We start from the raw sequence: 20,020 nt of genomic DNA on the forward strand, positions 1-20,020 counted from the left end.
AAATGTAATTATAGATAATAATAATAATAATAAATACTGTGTAGTGTTGTAAATAGTCAACGGGAAGGATTCTAGTAAGATATAAGCCATGAGCACTACACAGCCAGAAAAAAACCTAGGCAGGACAAGTAAAAATATTGGGGCAAGTAGATTTGAGAAGTCGGGCAAGTAGAAAAAAAACCTTAACGTTGAACCCTGCATGTGTTGAGCTGCTGGTTAGACGGCACTGTACATAGAGCGCTTCTGCTCGTTAGTAATAAATTCTAATGTTGGATGTTCACTCCTTCACACAGATGAGTATAGAAAAATATTTTCAACGGCCGAAAAGGGCTGGACTTGGAGAGGAGGTAGGCCTACAGTCCGGACCACAGGTGCGACCTGTTCAGCAGGAGGAGGAGGAGGAGGTTGACTGACTGTGGCAGGACACCTCTGCCTCTGTTTCACTTCATGTTGCTGGTAAATAATATGGTTGTAGTAGTAGGCTAAAGTTAAATTATTTAGTATTCACTAATTAAAGGGGCAGAGCTTTAAGAGACATTTTAGCTTTTATATTTTATAAGATATATTTTTTGTAAGAACCACAATTAATACATATATTTCAGTGAATCACTAATTGTTCAAATCTGTATATAAATATGTACATAAAATGTTGTAATTATATTCCAACTCCGCGTTCTTCTTGGTCATCGCCGCTGCCGCCCCCAACGCCCCCCCCGACCACACCACCACAAATAGATGCCTGTCCTGTGGGAAACACTGTATGTATATATGTATATATATATATATGGTAACACTTTAGTATGTGGAACATGTGAACCATTAATTAGTTGCTTATTAACATGCAAATTAGTAACATTTTGGCTGTTAATTAGTCATTATGTAGTACTTATTAAGTACTTATTAATGCCTTATTCTGCATGGCCTTATTATACAACCAGTAAGCCATTAACTAAGAGTCTTCCCTAACCCTATGTTAATAAGCAACTAATTAATGGTTCATATGTTCCCCATACTAAAGTGTTACCATATATATATATATATATATATATATATATATATATATATATATATATATATATATATATGTTACTTTACATGCAGTCGGCTTTTGCCAAAGTCTTTTAGCCCCCAGTCAAAGAGTTTGGATACCCTTCTTCCAGAGGAGTAAAATATGTAAAGTATCTGTAAAGTGGGGACTACGCTGAGATTGTCTTCTGTTTTTACATTTTCTGTAGGCGCAAAGCCAGGTGTTGAAATACATTTTAAAAATCTGTGAAAATGATTTCACACTTTTTGCGACTTTTGGAGACGGGATGCTATTCTTATATTCATTTTGAATTCAGGTCAATACATGAACAAATATAAACTGTACATTTCCACCCACAATTTAATTATACATAACTATAAGTTATAACATTTACAGTTCACAGCTACATTAAATCCTACTTCACCATTCCCAACATTATTCTTCAGCTATGTTATGCTGTTACTTCTAAAAAGTAAATTATATTTGTTGGTGTATTTGTGGCAAAGAGGGGTCTGATAGTAAAATGAGTTAGCTGAGAGTGAGATAAGAAAGACCAGGTAGTGTTTCCATCAGATTTATGGGCAGGTGCCTTTGTGACCAAGTCAGTCCAGCAATGTGTGCCAATTCCAAGCCTTGCTCCAGTAATGACCTCCCATTAAAGACAATAGTGTGGTTTCACCTGCACGGCCCATCCTTTACAAGACAATAGTGTGGTCTCACCTGCACGGCACATCCTAGTAGCAGCAGCAGCAAGCGTCTCAGCTCTTCCACGGCGGCCTCTGAACACACCACGATAAATGTCATAATCATCACCATTATCATCATCTCCCGCTCATTATCACCTTGGTCAGGGGTCGGCAACCCAAAATGTTGAAAGAGCCATATTGGACCAAAAATACAAAAACAGATAGTGTGTCATGAGATATAAATTGAATTAAGAGGACTTAAAGGAAACTAAATGACCTCGAATATAGCTACAAATGAGGCATAATGATGCAATATGTACATATAGCTAGCCCAAATAGCATGTTAGCATCGATTAGCTTGCAGTCATGCAGTGACCAAATATGTCTGATTAGCACTCCACACAAGTCAATAACATCAACAAAACTCACCTTTCATGCACAACGTTAAAAGTTTTGTGGACAAAATAAAACAGAAAAAGAAGTGGCATAAAACACGTCCTAGAAAGTCGGAGAAAGTTATACATGTAAACAAACTAAGGTGAGTTCAAAGACCGCCAAAATTAGTAGGACAAAACGGCGCTCACCAAATACTCGAATCAGTGAAGCCTGTTTAATATAAACAGTGTGCTTTGTAACAACTAGGGAGGCTTGTGTCATGTTTGTCCTCCTACAGAAACCATATTAAAACAAAAATAGATTTTTTTCCCCTCATCTTTTTCCATTTTTCATACATTTTTTAAAAAGCTCCAGAGAGCCACTAGGGCGGCGCTAAAGACTAGAGCCGCGGGTTGCCGACCCTTGACCTAGGTGAAGATAAGGATTCGGGAATAGAGTGGAATGGCTTTCCTGTTTGTAGAGATAGGATCAGGTTATTATTGTGTACCTGTGAGAGGGTCCTGCCCTAGGATGGCCACATTGGGGAGAGGCATCAGTATCAACTGCTGGAGGTCCTCCTGCACAAACCAAGACATGGAGATCTTTTGAGAGATAGGCCGATAGATTATGTACTGAAAGTGACTCAACAGCCAGCCACTATTGTGTAAACACAAGTAAGTCATCATCATCAGCCATGATCGACCCACTGCAGGGCTAGTTGATTGAGTTGATTACCATAGTAACTTTGTTTGTAATTAGATGACCATAGTAACTAGTATATCATGCAGATTCTAAGCATTGAAAGACTTTGTATAGTTGAAGACTTACGGTCATTAGAAAACATGACTGCATATCTGTCAGGACTTGGACTATGACGTGGTTTGTTCTCCCGTGGTGCAAATGATTTGGACCAGACATGGCGTGAAGGTGAAGACATATTTAATTTTAACACTCAAAAAAACAAAACAAACAAAAGGCGCTCACAGTGGAGGTACAAAACTTGGCTATAAACACAAAACTTGCACAAAGGCAGAAACTATGAACAATGAAACAAAAACACTAACTGTGGCATTAATAAACAAAAACTTACTTGGACGTGGCATGAAGTGCGCAGAGGTAAACAGAGTGTGACAGGGGTATGAATGTGGGATGTCACCAGAAAGACAAACTGAAAGCAATGAACTTAAATACTACAGACATGATTAACAATAACAGGTGCGTGACTCAAAACGTGAAACCGGTGCGTGACGTGACAGGTGAAAACTAATGGGTTGCTATGGTGACAAACAAGAGTGCACAATGAGTCCAAACGTGGAACAGGTGAAACTAATGGGTAATCATGGAAACAAGACAAGGGAGTGAAAAGCCATAAACTAAAGAGTCCAATAACTAAACAAAACAAAACATGACTAAAACAAAACATGGTTACACAGACATGACAACATCATAATGGCAGCTACAGTTTCCAACTTAAAGATCCAAAAACATTATTCTGGAATGTCCGGCGGGCCAGATTGAAAAGCTTAACGGGCCTTAGTTTGCCCAGGTCTGGTCTAAACACAAGTAAGTCATCATCATCATCAGCCATGATCGGCCCACTGCAGGACAGGTTGATGGAGATGATTACCATAGTAACTAATTAGATGACCATAGTAACTAATTAGATGACCATAGTAACTAGTATATCATGCAGATTCTAAGCATTGAATTGAAGACAGAGCCTAAAAAAAGTCTGCGGGCTATAGAGCGTTTTCTATTGGGGCTCCAGTACTCTGGAATGTTCTAGCAGTAACAGTTAGAGATGCTACCTCAGTAGAAGCATTTAAGTCCCATCTTAAAACTCATTTGTATACTCTAGCCTTTAAATAGACCACCTTTTAGACCAGTTGATCTGCCGTTTCTTTTCTGCTCTGCCCCCCTCTCCACGAAGGAGAGGGGGGGCACAGATTCGGTGACCACAGATGAGCGCTAGCTGTCCAAAGTCGGGACCCAGGGTGGACCACTCATCTGTGCATCAGTTGGGGACGTCTCTGTGCTGCTGACCTGTCTCCATTCAAGATGATCTCCTGCTGGCCCCACTATGGACTGGACTCTCACTATTTTGTTAGATCCACTATGGACTGGACTCCCACACTATTATGTTAGATCCACTATGGACTGGACTCTCACTATTATGTTAGATCCACTATGGACTGGACTCTCACTATTATGTTAGATCCACTATGGACTGTACTTTCACACTATTATGTTAGATCCACTATGGACTGGACTCTCACACTATTATGTTAGATCTACTATGGACTGGACTCTCACACTATTAACTAGATCCACTATGGACTGGACTCTCACTATTATGTTAGATCCACTATGGACTGGACTCTCACACTATTATGTTAGATTCACTATGGACTGGACTCTCACTATTATGTTAGATCCACTATGGATTGGACTCTCACACTATTATGTTAGATCCACTATGGACTGGACTCTCACACTATTGTGTTAGATCCACTATGGACTGTACTCTCACTATTATGTTAGATCCACTATGGACTGGACTCTCACACTATTATGTTAGATCCACTATGGACTGTACTCTCACTATTATGTTAGATCCACTATGGACTGTACTCTCACTATTATGTTAGATCCACTATGGACTGGACTCCCACACTATTATGTTAGATCCACTATGGACTGGACTCTCACTATTATGTTAGATCCACTATGGACTGGACTCTCACTATTATGTTAGATTCACTATGGACTGTACTTTCACACTATTATGTTAGATCCACTATGGACTGGACTCTCACACTATTATGTTAGATCTACTATGGACTGGACTCTCACACTATAAACTAGATCCACTATGGACTGGACTCTCACTATTATGTTAGATCCACTATGGACTGGACTCTCACTATTATGTTAGATTCACTATGGACTGTACTTTCACACTATTATGTTAGATCCACTATGGACTGGACTCTCACACTATTATGTTAGATTCACTATGGACTGGACTCTCACTATTATGTTAGATCCACTATGGATTGGACTCTCACACTATTATGTTAGATCCACTATGGACTGGACTCTCACACTATTGTGTTAGATCCACTATGGACTGTACTCTCACTATTATGTTAGATCCACTATGGACTGGACTCTCAAACTATTATGTTAGATCCACTATGGACTGTACTCTCACTATTATGTTAGATCCACTATGGACTGGACTCTCACTATTATGTTAGATTCACTATGGACTGGACTCTCACACTATTATGTTAGATCCACTATGGACTGGACTCTCACACTATTATGTTAGATTCACTATGGACTGTACTCTCACTATTATGTTAGATCCACTATGGACTGGACTCTCACACTATTATGTTAGATTCACTATGGACTGGACTCTCTCACTATTATGTTAGATCCACTATGGATTAGACTCTCACACTATTATGTTAGATCTACTATGGACTGGACTCTCACTATTATGTTAGATCCACTATGGATTAGACTCTCACACTATTATGTTAGATCTACTATGGACTGGACTCTCACTATTATGTTAGATCCACTATGGACTGGACTCTCACACTATTATGTTAGATTCACTATGGACTGGACTCTCACACTGTTATGTTAGATCCACTATGGACTGGACTCTCACTATTATGTTAGATCCACTATGGACTGGACTCTCACTATTATGTTAGATCCACTATGGACTGGACTCTCTCACTATTATGTTAGATCCACTATGGACTGTACTCTCACTATTATGTTAGATCCACTATGGACTGGACTCTCACACTATTATGTTAGATCCACTATGGACTGTACTCTCACTATTATGTTAGATCCACTATGGACTGGACTCTCACACTGTTATGTTAGATCCACTATGGACTGGACTCTCACTATTATGTTAGATCCACTATGGACTGGACTCTCTCACTATTATGTTAGATCCACTATGGACTGGACTCTCACACTATTATATTAGATTCACTATGGACTGGACTCTCACACTATTATGTTAGATCCACTATGGACTGGACTCTCACTATTATGTTAGATCCACTATGGACTGGACTCTCTCACTATTATGTTGATCCACTATGGACTGTACTCTCACTATTATGTTAGATCCACTATGGACTGGACTCTCACACTATTATGTTAGATCCATATTGGACTGTACTCTCACTATTATGTTAGATCCACTATGGACTGGACTCCCACACTATTATGTTAGATCCACTATGGACTGGACTCCCACACTATTATGTTAGATCCACTATGGACTGGACTCTCACTATTATGTTAGATCCACTATGGACTGGAGTCTCACTATTATGTTAGATCCACTATGGACTGTACTTTCACACTATTATGTTAGATCCACTATGGACTGGACTCTCACACTATTATGTTAGATCTACTATGGACTGGACTCTCACACTATTAACTAGATCCACTATGGACTGGACTCTCACTATTATGTTAGATCCACTATGGACTGGACTCTCACACTATTATGTTAGATTCACTATGGACTGGACTCTCACTATTATGTTAGATCCACTATGGATTGGACTCTCACACTATTATGTTAGATCCACTATGGACTGGACTCTCACACTATTGTGTTAGATCCACTATGGACTGTACTCTCACTATTATGTTAGATCCACTATGGACTGGACTCTCACACTATTATGTTAGATCCACTATGGACTGTACTCTCACTATTATGTTAGATCCACTATGGACTGGACTCTCACTATTATGTTAGATTCACTATGGACTGGACTCTCACACTATTATGTTAGATCCACTATGGACTGGACTCTCACACTATTATGTTAAATTCACTATGGACTGTACTCTCACTATTATGTTAGATCCACTATGGACTGGACTCTCACACTATTATGTTAGAGTCACTATGGACTGGACTCTCTCACTATTATGTTAGATCCACTATGGATTAGACTCTCACACTATTATGTTAGATCTACTATGGACTGGACTCTCACTATTATGTTAGATCCACTATGGATTAGACTCTCACACTATTATGTTAGATCTACTATGGACTGGACTCTCACTATTATGTTAGATCCACTATGGACTGGACTCTCACACTATTATGTTAGATTCACTATGGACTGGACTCTCACACTGTTATGTTAGATCCACTATGGAATGGACTCTCACTATTATGTTAGATCCACTATGGACTGGACTCTCACTATTATGTTAGATCCACTATGGACTGGACTCTCTCACTATTATGTTAGATCCACTATGGACTGTACTCTCACTATTATGTTAGATCCACTATGGACTGGACTCTCACACTATTATGTTAGATCCACTATGGACTGTACTCTCACTATTATGTTAGATCCACTATGGACTGGACTCTCACACTATTATGTTAGATCCACTATGGACTGGACTCTCACTATTATGTTAGATCCACTATGGACTGGACTCTCTCACTATTATGTAAGATCCACTATGGACTGGACTCTCACACTATTATATTAGATTCACTATGGACTGGACTCTCACACTATTATGTTAGATCCACTATGGACTGGACTCTCACTATTATGTTAGATCCACTATGGACTGGACTCTCTCACTATTATGTTAGATCCACTATGGACTGTACTCTCACTATTATGTTAGATCCACTATGGACTGGACTCTCACACTATTATGTTAGATCCACTATGAACTGTACTCTCACTATTATGTTAGATCCACTATGGACTGGACTCTCACTATTATGTTAGATCCACTATGGACTGGACTCTCACACTATTATGTTAGATTCACTATGGACTGTACTCTCACTATTATGTTAGATCCACTATGGACTGGACTCTCACACTATTATGTTAGATTCACTATGGACTGGACTCTCTCACTATTATGTTAGATCCACTATGGATTAGACTCTCACACTACTATGTTAGATCTACTATGGACTGGACTCTCACTATTATGTTAGATCCACTATGGATTAGACTTTCACACTATTATGTTAGATCTACTATGGACTGGACTCTCACTATTATGTTAGATCCACTTTGGACTGGACTCTCACACTATTATGTTAGATTCACTATGGACTGGACTCTCACACTGTTATGTTAGATCCACTATGGACTGGACTCTCACTATTATGTTAGATCCACTATGGACTGGACTCTCACTATTATGTTAGATCCACTATGGACTGGACTCTCTCACTATTATGTTAGATCCACTATGGACTGTACTCTCACTATTATGTTAGATCCACTATGGACTGGACTCTCACACTATTATGTTAGATCCACTATGGACTGTACTCTCACTATTATGTTAGATCCACTATGGACTGGACTCTCACACTATTATGTTAGATCCACTATGGACTGGACTCTCACTATTATGTTAGATCCACTATGGACTGGACTCTCTCACTATTATGTTAGATCCACTATGGACTGGACTCTCACACTATTATATTAGATTCACTATGGACTGGACTCTCACACTATTATGTTAGATCCACTATGGACTGGACTCTCACTATTATGTTGGATCCACTATGGACTGGACTCTCTCACTATTATGTTAGATCCACTATGGACTGTACTCTCACTATTATGTTAGATCCACTATGGACTGGACTCTCACACTATTATGTTAGATCCACTATGGACTGTACTCTCACTATTATGTTAGATCCACTATGGACTGGACTCTCTCACTATTATGTTAGATCCACTATGGACTGGACTCTCACTATTATGTTAGATCCACTATGGACTGGACTCTCACACTATTATGTTAGATCCACTATGGACTGTACTCTCACTATTATGTTAGATCCACTATGGACTGGACTCTCACACTATTATGTTAGATCCACTATGGACTGGACTCTCACTATTATGTTAGATCCACTATGGACTGGACTCACACTATTATGTTAGATCCACTATGGACTGGACTCACACTATTATGTTAGATCCACTATGGCCTGGACTCTCACACTATTAACTAGATCCACTATGGACTGGACTCACGCTATTATGTTAGATCCACTATGGACTGGACTCTCACAATATTATGCTAGATCCACTAGACGTCCATTGCACCGGTCACCCAGGGGGGGTGTCCCCACTTCTGCGGTCCTCTCCAAGGATTCTCATTGTCATCCCATTGGGTTGAGTTTTTTCTTGCCCTGATGTGGGATCTGAGCCGAGGATGTCGCTGTGGCTTGTGCAGCCCTTTGAGATTTTGGGCTATATAAGTAAACATTGATTGATTGATTGGTTGGTTGATGTTGCTTCTCATGATATCATTGAGGTTCCCAAATGCACTCCAACCACCACTTGTCCTTCTTTTGACCTCATCCAATAGTTTGTGATCCATTCTAATTTGCTGTCCTAGATATATATGGTGGTCTACTTTCTCAATGTCAGTGCTGTCTAACATCATTTGCTGTTTTCTACAGAATTGATTGAACATGACTTTGGTGTTCTTCATGTTTATCTTCAGGCTGACTTTGTTGTTCATTAAGCATTTCCTCTATCTTGTGATCATCCTCGGCGATTAGGATGATGTCCTCAGCAAATCGTAGGTGGTTTAATCTTTCACCATCTATGTTTTTTCCTTTTCTCTCCCAGCTGATTTTACGAAAGATTGCCTCATGTGCAGCGTTGAAGAGTTTAGGAGATGTAGTGTAGTGTCTCCCTGCTGGATTCTTCTGTTAATAGGAATTTTGTCACTATCTTTATGCAGGTGGATGGTCGCAGTTACCTTACTAAACATCGTCTCCAGGAGTTTGTTGTATTTTTAGTGGACACACCAGTAAGTACAAAGACAGTTTTCAGAGGGAGTTTTCATCATGGCCGGGGACTTTAATCAAGCTAACATGAAAACTGTGTTCCCCCATTTCCATCAATATGAGAATTTTGTAACCAGAGGTGGAAGCAAGCTAGACATGATAGACAGCAACATCAAACATGCATTCAAAGCTGCACTGTGTTCGTGGCATTGTGTAGGTCTGCTATACTGTGAGTGTGGCAGCACTTTTGCACACTGGACAACTCTTCACAATTTTCAATATCCCTTGTTGACCAACATCCCGACTGAAGGTACCAATCTCCTGGATTGTGATCCATATAAGACATTACGGCGTTTGCCCGGATGTCAAAAGGATGACGAGATGATGAGGAGGTGGCCGATCAAAAATTACTTTAAAAGAAAAAAAAAGCCAAAACCTCTACAACCATCCATCCATCCATCCATCTTCTTCCGTTTATCCGAGGTCGGGTCGCGGGGGCAGCAGCCTAAGCAGGGAAGCCCAGACTTCTCTCTCCCCAGCCACTTCGTCCAGCTCCTCCCGGGGGACGTAGTCTTCCCAACGTGTCCTGGGTCTTCCTCGTGGCCTCCTACCGGTCGGACGTGCCCTAAACACCTCCCTAGGGAGGCGCTCGGGTGGCATCCTGACCAGATGCCCGAACCACCTCATCTGGCTCCTCTCGATGTGGAGGAGCAGCGGCTTTACTTTGAGCTCCCCCCGGATGACAGAGCTTCTCACCCTATCTCTAAGGGAGAGCCCCGCCACCCGGCGGAGGAAACTCATTTCGGCCGCTTGTACCCGTGATCTTGTCCTTTCGGTCATAACCCAAAGCTCATGACCATAGGTGAGGATGGGAACGTAGATCGACCGGTAAATTGAGAGCTTTGCCTTGCGGCTCAGCTCCTTCTTCACCACAACGGATCGATACAGCGTCCGCATTACTGAAGACGCCGCACCGATCCGCCTGTCGATCTCACGATCCACTCTTCCCTCACTCGTGAACAAGACTCCAAGGTACTTGAACTCCTCCACTTGGGGCAAGATCACCTCCCCAACCCGGAGATGGCACTCCACCCTTTTCCGGGCGAGAACCATGGACTCGGACTTGGAGGTGCTGATTCTCATCCCAGTCGCTTCACACTCAGCTGCGAACCGATCCAGTGAGAGCTGAAGATCCTGGCTAGATGAAGCCATCAGGACCACATCATCTGCAAAAAGCAGAGACCTAATCCTGCAGCCACCAAACCGAATCCCCTCAACGCCTTGACTGCGCCTAGAAATTCTGTCCATAAAAGTTATGAACAGAATCAGTGACAAAGGGCAGCCTTGGAGGAGTCCAACCCTCACCGGAAACGTGTCCGACTTACTGCCGGCAATGCGAACCAAGCTCTGACACTGATCATACAGGGAGCGGACCGCCACAATCAGACAGTACGAAACCCCATACTCTCTGAGCACTCCCCACAGGACTTCCCGAGGGACACGGTCGAATGCCTTCTCCAAGTCCACAAAGCACATGTAGACTGGTTGGGCAAACTCCCATGCACCCTCAAGGACCCTGCCGAGAGTATAGAGCTGGTCCACAGTTCCACGACCAGGACGAAAACCACACTGTTCCTCCTGAATCCGAGGTTCGACTATCCGGCGTAGCCTCCTCTCCAGTACACCTGAATAGACCTTACCGGGAAGGCTGAGGAGTGTGATCCCACGATAGTTAGAACACACCCTCCGGTTCCCCTTTTTAAAGAGAGGAACCACCACCCATGAGCCAAAAGAACTCGATAGGACTCCTTCTTCAGCTTGACGGCATCCCTCACCGCCGGTGTCCACCAACGGGTTCTAGGATTACCGCCACGACAGGCACCAAATACCTTGCGGCCACAGCTCCAATCAGCCGCCTCGACAATAGAGGTGCGGAACATGGTCCACTCGGTCTCAATGTCCAGCACCTCCCTCGTGACATGTTCAAAGTTCTTCCGGAGGTGGGAATTGAAACTCTCTCTGACAGGAGACTCTGCCAGACGTTCCCAGCAAACCCTCACAATGCGTTTGGGCCTGCCAGGTCTGTCCGGCATCCTCCCCCACCATCGCAGCCAACTCACCACCAAGTGGTGATCGGTAGAAAGCTCCACCCCTCTCTTCACCCAAGTGTCCAAAACATGAGGCCGCAAATCCGATGACACAACTACAAAGTCGATCATAGAACTGCGGCCTATGGTGTCCTGGTGCCAAGTGCACATATGGACACCCTTATGCTTGAACATGGTGTTCGTTATGGACAATCCGTGACGGGCACAAAAGTCCAATAACAAAACACCACTCGGGTTCAGATCCGGGCGGCCATTCTTCCCAATCACGCCTCTCCAGGTTTCACTGTCGTTGCCAATATGAGCGTTGAAGTCCCCCAGTAGAACAAGGGAATCACCCGGGGGAGCACCCTCAAGTACTCCCTCGAGTGAATCCAAAAAGGGTGGGTACTCTGAGCTGCTGTTTGGGGCGTAAGCGCAAACAACAGTCAGGACCCGTCCCCCCACCCGAAGGCGGAGGGAAGCTACCCTCTCGTCCACCGGGTTGAACTCCAACATGCAGGCTCTGAGCCGGGGGGAAACAAGAATTGCCACCCCAGCCCGTCGCCTCTCACTGCTGGCAACGCCAGAGTGGAAGAGAGTCCAGCCCCTCTCGAGGGAACTGGTTCCGGAGCCCTTGCTGTGCGTCGAGGTGAGTCCGACTATATCCAACCGGAACTTTTCTACCTCGCGCACTAGCTCAGGCTCCTTCCCCCCCAGCGAGGTGACGTTCCACGTCCCAAGAGCTAGCTTCTGTAGCCGAGGATCAGACCGCCAAGTGCCTTGCCTTCGGCTTCCGCCCAGCTCACATTGTACCCGACCTCTATGGCCCCTGCTATGGGTGGTGAGCCCATTGGAGGGGGGACCCACGTTGCCTCTTCGGGCTGTGCCCGGCCGGGCCCCATGGGGACAGGCCCGGCCACCAGGAAGCCCCCGGACAACATAGCTTCTAGGATCATTGGGACACGCAAACTCCTCTACCACGGTAAGGTGGCAGTTCAGAGAGGAGCCTCTACAACCATCTTTCTTAAAATGCATACTTTCCCTTCCGTCTTCCCGCACTCATCCAATTGCCCGTCAGAACCAGTGGTGGCTGCTGGTCTTTCAGGTCGGGGAAGCTCATTTCGAGCTGTTCTCTAAACACCAGTGTAGATCCACTCAAAGATGCTAGATTTTACAAAGAAAATTTAATTTTTTTCATATCAACTCAGAACAAGGGAACAAAACTTGAAAAATACTCTGGCTGTAGTTTATATTTCAAAATCGTTAATCCGCTCATTTTGCTGTCAATCAAAACGGGATCCAGCCTCAGACAGATCATCCAATCATCTTGCGGAAGCTGAGTGTCAGACCGAGCCCACTTTCTATACACTTTCAGAGATGCTCAGCGTCAAATGGGCGGGACAAATCTGAGCATTTATCCAATGACTGCTGTGGAACAACCCACTCTTTGCTCCCCCATTAAAGTCACTGCTCACTCAGCTTCAACACAAGTTTAACGCCCTGTGACGTGACCACCATGAATGAGAAGAAAGTGCCGTCAAATGTTGTGAAAGCTGATTCTGTACAAAAGTTGAACAATTCTAGAGCATATTTAGTCAATTTAATGTACAAACCCCGTTTCCATATGAGTTGGGAAATTGTGTTAGATGTAAATATAAACGGAATACAATGATTTGCAAATCATTTTCAACCCATATTCAGTTGAATGCACTACAAAGACAAGATATTTGATGTTCAAACTCATAAACTTTTTTTTTTTTTGCAAAAAATCATTAACTTAGAATTTTATGGCTGCAACACGTGCCAAAGTAGTTGGGAAAGGGCATGTTCACCACTGTGTTACATGGCCTTTCATTTTAACAACACTCACTAAACGTTTGGGAACTGAGGAGACACATTTTTAAGCTTCTCAGGTGGAATTCTTTCCCATTCTTTCCTGATGTACAGCTTAAGTTGTTCAACAGTCCGGGGGTCTCCGTTGTGGTATTTTAGGCTTCATAATGCGCCACACATTTTCAATGGGAGACAGGTCTGGACTACAGGCAGGCCAGTCTAGTACCCGCACTCTTTTACTATGAAGCCACGTTGATGTAACACGTGGCTTGGCATTGTCTTGCTAAAATAAGCAGGGGCGTCCATGGTAACGTTGCTTGGATGGCAACATACGTTGCCCCAAAACCTGTATGTATCTTTCAGCATTAATGGCGCTTTCACAGATGTGTAAGTTACCCATGTCTTGGGCACTAATACACCCCCATACCATCATAGAGGCTGGCTTTTCAACTTTGCGCCTATAACCATCCGGATGGTTCTTTTCCTCTTTGGTCCAGAGGACACGACGTCCACAGTTTCCAAAAAAAATTTGAAATGTGGACTCGTCAGACCACAGAACACTTTTCCACTTTGTATCAGTCCATCTTAGATGAGCTCAGGCCCAGCGAAGCCGACGGCGTTTCTGGGTGTTGTTGATAAACGGTTTTCGCCTTTCATAGGAGAGTTTTAACTTGCACTTACAGATGTAGCGACCAACTGTTACTGACAGTGGGTTTCTGAAGTGTTCCTGAGCCCATGTGGTGATATCCTTTACACACTGATGTCGCTTGTTGATGCAGTACAGCCTGAGGGATCGAAGATCACGGGCTTAGCTGCTTACGTGCAGTGATTTATCCAGATTCTCTGAACCCTTTGATGATATTACGGAGCGTAGATGGTGAAATCCCTAAATTCCTTGCAATAGCTGGTTGAGAAAGGTTTTTCTTAAACTGTTCAACAATTTGCTCACATTTGTTGACAAAGTGGTGACCCTCGCCCCATCCTTTTTTTGTGAATGACTGAGCATTTCATGGAATCTACTTTTATACCCAATCATAGCACCCACCTGTTCCCAATTTGCCTGTTCACCTGTGGGATGTTCCAAATAAGTGTTTGATGAGCATTCCTCAACTTTATCAGTATTTATTGCCACCTTTCCCAACTTTGTCACGTGTTGCTGGCATCAAATTCTAAAGTTAATGATTATTTGCAAAAAAAATACATCAAATATGTTGTCTTTGTAGCATATTCAACTGAATATGGGTTGAAAATGATTTGCAAATCATTGTATTCCGTTTGTATTTACATCTAACACAATTTCCCAACTCATATGGAAACGGGGTTTGTAAACACAAAAGTACATATTTGACCACTTTTTTGACTTTTTAGGGGAAGCTGATCTTCCCTTGCAATTTGAGAGAAAACGCCACATTCAATGACTCTTAAACCTTAACAAGGTTGTGGTATTCCACTTTACTGAACAAGGTTGTGGTCGGCTTGTCGCCACAACTTGGACAAATCTTCTGGCAAGTTCTGCAGAATGAAAGTGGACTGTGTTGGACTTTCTCTGCCCGGAAAGCTGTCATTTCTGGCAGCAACAGCATCAAGTCCCTCCCTTGCAAGGCGCCTTCTTCCAACTTCCTCATTTGCATTCTGCAGCACAATGTGGTGCCCAACTATTTCTCTGTTAATTACAAAAAAAAAAAAAAAAATGTTCATTGTCAAAGAGCCACGGTGTAATTTTGGCCGGCTGCTCCGCCACCTGTTCTCATTCTGCTGGTGGACACACAATTAGCGCTCACTCTGCGGTTAGAGAGGCAATGTACAGATGCATTGTGGGAAGTGTGTGCCGCTGCAGGACATGTTCCATATGAAGCAGTTGCAGCTTCCTTTCAGCCGTGGCAAAGCCAAACTAAATCCACAGTTTGGTTCTTTTTGTTGGTGAGCAGCTCTTTTTGTAGTCCTTCCTGCACTAGTCTACACATCACTATTTGGCATATATTCCATCTATCCATTTTCTACCGCTTATCCCTTTCGAATTGAATGAGTTAAAAAAAACGATAGAAGATGTTGCGATGCCAAAAAATATCGATGTAATCATAATAGTATCGACTAGATACGCTCCTGTACTTGGTATCATTACAGTGGATGTCAGGTGTAGATCCACCCATGGCGTTTGTTTACATTGTGACGGCGGTGAGCTATATTGTATCCTCCTACGGTGTGTAGTGAAGCATGTTTAGCTATTATAAATGATAAATGGGTTGTGCTTTTCTACCTTCAAGGTACTCAAAGCGCTTTGACACTACTTCCACATTTACCCATTCACACACACATTCACACACTGATGGCGGGAGCTGCCATGCAAGGCGCTAACCAGCACCCATCAGGAGCAAGGGTGAAGTGTCTTGCTCAGGACACAACGGACATGACGAGGTTGGTACTAGGTGGGGATTGAACCAAGGACCCTCGGGTTGCGCACGGCCACTCTCCCACTGCGCCACGCCGTCCCTGCTATTCCTCATCCTCCAGTGATAATAATACTTGTAAGAAACTCACTTTATTTGTCGCCACGGAGGCGAGGATTAGTGATTCAGAAGTAGCTAAAACACTGCAGACTGAAGATGGACAAGGACGGTACTTTTTAGAGGCGCTATAGTGGCGAATATGATTCATTAGCATGGCGGTAGTATACTAGTACCGGTATACGGTACAACCTTACTTCCACGCCATGGAATAGGAACTGTTTTTTGGCTATTTGTGAGGACAAATGTTGGTTATGAGCATCCCTACTAGTGATAGGTACTGAGTGCGGTACTTTTTATGGGTACCAACCCAAGTCAGTACTCCTAGGTACTGACGGAGGCAGATAATTACATATATCCATATTTGTGTGTTACTTCTTTATTTTCATAGTCATATTACAAAACAGCTAGTGTTCTTTATTTGTTATCTTTTGGTTGTCTGCAAGTACTGTGTGCCAACTTTGAATTGTAGGAATGTGAGGAGAGATCTTCTCTGCTTCTCGTCTAAAGCCGACTTTAGATAAGAGACACAATGGACATGTGTTGAGGTGAGAGAGAAGGGGGGGGGGGGGAGATGGGAGAGGAGAGTGTTTTCCCATTTCTCTCCTTCTCTGGTTATCCTCAAGTCCAAGGGGAGTAGCAATAAATCATTTCTCTTATCTGTTTCTGTGCCCAGCTGTGGAGGAAGGGACAATGAGGGTGGGGGCAAGGGAGACGTTATAGAAGAGTGTTTTCCGTGATATGAGTTTAGACCATTTTAGCTGCGCTAGTGAGCGCTTCTGTACTGGATTTGGTCTCATGTTTATTTCCAAAGGTTTTGGAAATAAATTACAAAATACCTATTCTGTCTCTGGTGGTCCCTCTTACTCAGATTATGTGTCATCAAAAGAGCTTGGGAGTGACCAGCAACTTGAATTCCCTGGGAGGAACAACTGGTCGAAACGCAACAGTACCGATTCACCTAAAATCAAACGGTGCCATATTTTGAGACCATTGTTGCACGTGACGTCATGTACTGTAGCAGGCTCGTACTGGCTTAAGCACTTGGCGAGGGAACAAGCAGTGTAGTTGTTTGTAGTGCAATTCATTGTATAGTTTTTAATACAAACCCCAAAAGCAGTGAAGTTGTCACGTTGTGTAAATGGTAAATAAAAAGTGAATACAACAAACCATTGTCAACTTATATTCATTTGAGTAGACTGCAAAGACAAGATATGTCATGTTCACCCTGAGAAACTTTATTATTTTTTGCAAATATTAGCTCATTTGGAATTTTGATGCCCGCAACGTGTTTCAAAAAAGCTGGCACAAGTGGCAAAAAAAGAGTGAGAAAGTTGAGGAATGCTCATCAAAGACTTATTTGGAACATCCCACAGGTGAACAGGCTAATTGGGAACAGGTGGGTGCCATGATTGGGTATAAAAGCAGCTTCCATGAAATGCTCAGTCATTCACAAACAAGGATGGGGCGAGGGTCACCACTTTGTCAACAAATGCCTGAGCAAATTGTTTGAGAATAACATTTATCAACCAGCTACTGCAAGGAATTTAGGGGTTTCACCATCTACGCTCCGTAATACCATCAAAAGCAGGGGTCCCCAAACTTTTTCACACGGGGGCCGCATTGGGTTAAAACAATTTGTCCGGGGTCCGGGCTGTATATATATATATATATATATATATATATATATATATATATATATATATATATATACACATACATACACATATACATATATATATATATATATATATATATATATATATATATATATATATATATATATTAGATATATATAGCGCACTTTCCGCGCGCACGATGATATCACGTTATCGATGAGAAAATGCATTTTTAGACAATATGATATGCCTGAGCGGCTAGGAGACACGGTGAGTAGCAAGCGGTACAAAGTGGATAAGAAAAGACAGAAAAAAAAAAATATATATATATATATATATATTTTTTTTTTTATACTTGGGACTTCCCGCGGGCCTGATTTTGGATGATGGCGGGCCGGATCCGGCCCGCGGGCCGTAGTTTGGGAACCCCTGCTCAAAAGGTTAAGAGAATCTGGAGAAATCACTGCACGTAAGCCATGATATTATGCAATTTGGATCCCTCAGGCGCTACTGCATCAAAAAGTGACATCGGTGTGTAAAGGATATCACCACATGCACTCAGGAACACTTCAGAAAACCACTGTGAGTAACTACAGTCGGTCGCTACATCTGTAAGTGCAAGTTAAAACTCTACTATGCAAAGCCAAAGCCATTTATCAACAACACCCAGAAACGCTTTCGCTGGGTTCGAGCTCATCTAAGATGGACTGATGCAAAGTGGAAAAGTGTTCTGTGGTCTGACGAGTCCACATTTCAAATTGTTTTTGGAAACCGTTTTGGCAAACTCTACACAAGGCCAAAGCCTTCACCCAAACAGAAGGGCCTCATGTCCAAATGTGACTTTGGCTCCCATTTCCCCCCAGAGGAGAGAACTGGAAACACAGTCAAAATTTCCCAACAGCTGAAGGCCATCCAGCAATCAGGAAGGCTCTCACCTGAAGCAATCAAGTCCACTCCTTTAAGTCTGCAACTCAGACTTCAGGCCAACAAACACTGCTTGCTCGAGGAGAGTTTGCCTAGTGCAGTAGTGCCCAACTGTTTACAGAGACCAGGGTGGCTGACGGTTCTTCACCTTATAACTATTTAATGAAACAAGAGATAGTCAAGTCCAAAATAAAAGGAGAAACAGAAATGTGTCTCATCATTGGATTAAACAAAGAGTGAAGTCCCAGTGTAATTCTGGTCAAACAGTCAAACCCTTTTCAAGTTAGGGGAGAGCACAAGCAACCAAAACATAACTTAATAGTGAAAAACCGATCCCCCACTGGACAACCAGGAAAAGGAGATCTGGAAACCAGAAACCCTTTTCAAGTTAGGGGAGAGCACAAACAAACAACACATAACTTGAACTTGCGGACGTCGCGTCCTCCGGACCAAAGAGGAAAAGAACCATCCGGACTGTTCTCGGGTCAAAGTGTAAAAGCCAGCATGTGTGATGGTATGGGGGTGTATTAGTGCCCAAGGCATGGGTAACTTACACATCTTTGAAGGCACCATTAATGCTGAAAGGTACATACAGCTTTTGGAGCAACATATGTTGTTATCATGGACGCCCCTGCTTATTTCAGCAAGACAATGCCGAGCCACGTGTTACAACAGCGTGGCTTCATAGTAGAAGAGTGCGGGGACTAGACTGGCCTGCCTGTAGTCCAGACATTGAAAATGTGTGGTGCAATATGACGGCTAAAACATGAGAAGGGAGACTGTTGAACAACTTAAGCTGTACATCAAGCAAGAATAGGAAATAATTCCACTTCAAAAATGTGTCTTCTCAGTTCCCAAACCTTTACTGAGTGTTGTTAAAAGGAAAGGCCATGTAACACAGTGGTAAAAATGCCTTTTTTGCAATGTGTTGCTGCCATTCAATTCTAAGTTCATGATTATTTGCAACAAAAATAACAAAGTTTCTCAGTGTGAACATGAAATATGTTGTCTTTGCAGTCTATTCAATTGAATATAAGTTGAAAGGGATTTGCAAATCATTGTATTCTCTTTTTATTTACCATTTACACAAAT

General features: G+C 42.7%; 1 protein-coding gene across 3 annotated transcripts in view; it reads right to left on the reverse strand.

Annotated features, from left to right (window-relative positions):
* The window catches only part of ccdc88b (coiled-coil domain containing 88B), a 231,135-nt gene that overhangs the window by 180,383 nt on the left and 30,732 nt on the right, over positions 1-20,020 (reverse strand). For all 3 annotated transcript variants that reach the window (XM_061930450.2, XM_061930449.2, XM_072912467.1), the window contains exons 4-5: positions 2,597-2,666; positions 1,748-1,806 (exon numbers count right to left, since the gene is read on the reverse strand). In XM_061930450.2, the coding sequence (XP_061786434.1) occupies positions 1,748-1,806; positions 2,597-2,666 (129 nt within the window). The remainder of the gene's footprint in view (positions 1-1,747; positions 1,807-2,596; positions 2,667-20,020) is intronic.

This window comes from Nerophis lumbriciformis, linkage group LG36, assembly GCF_033978685.3.
Source record: "Nerophis lumbriciformis linkage group LG36, RoL_Nlum_v2.1, whole genome shotgun sequence".
In the NCBI taxonomy this organism is placed as follows: Eukaryota; Metazoa; Chordata; class Actinopteri; order Syngnathiformes; family Syngnathidae; genus Nerophis; species Nerophis lumbriciformis.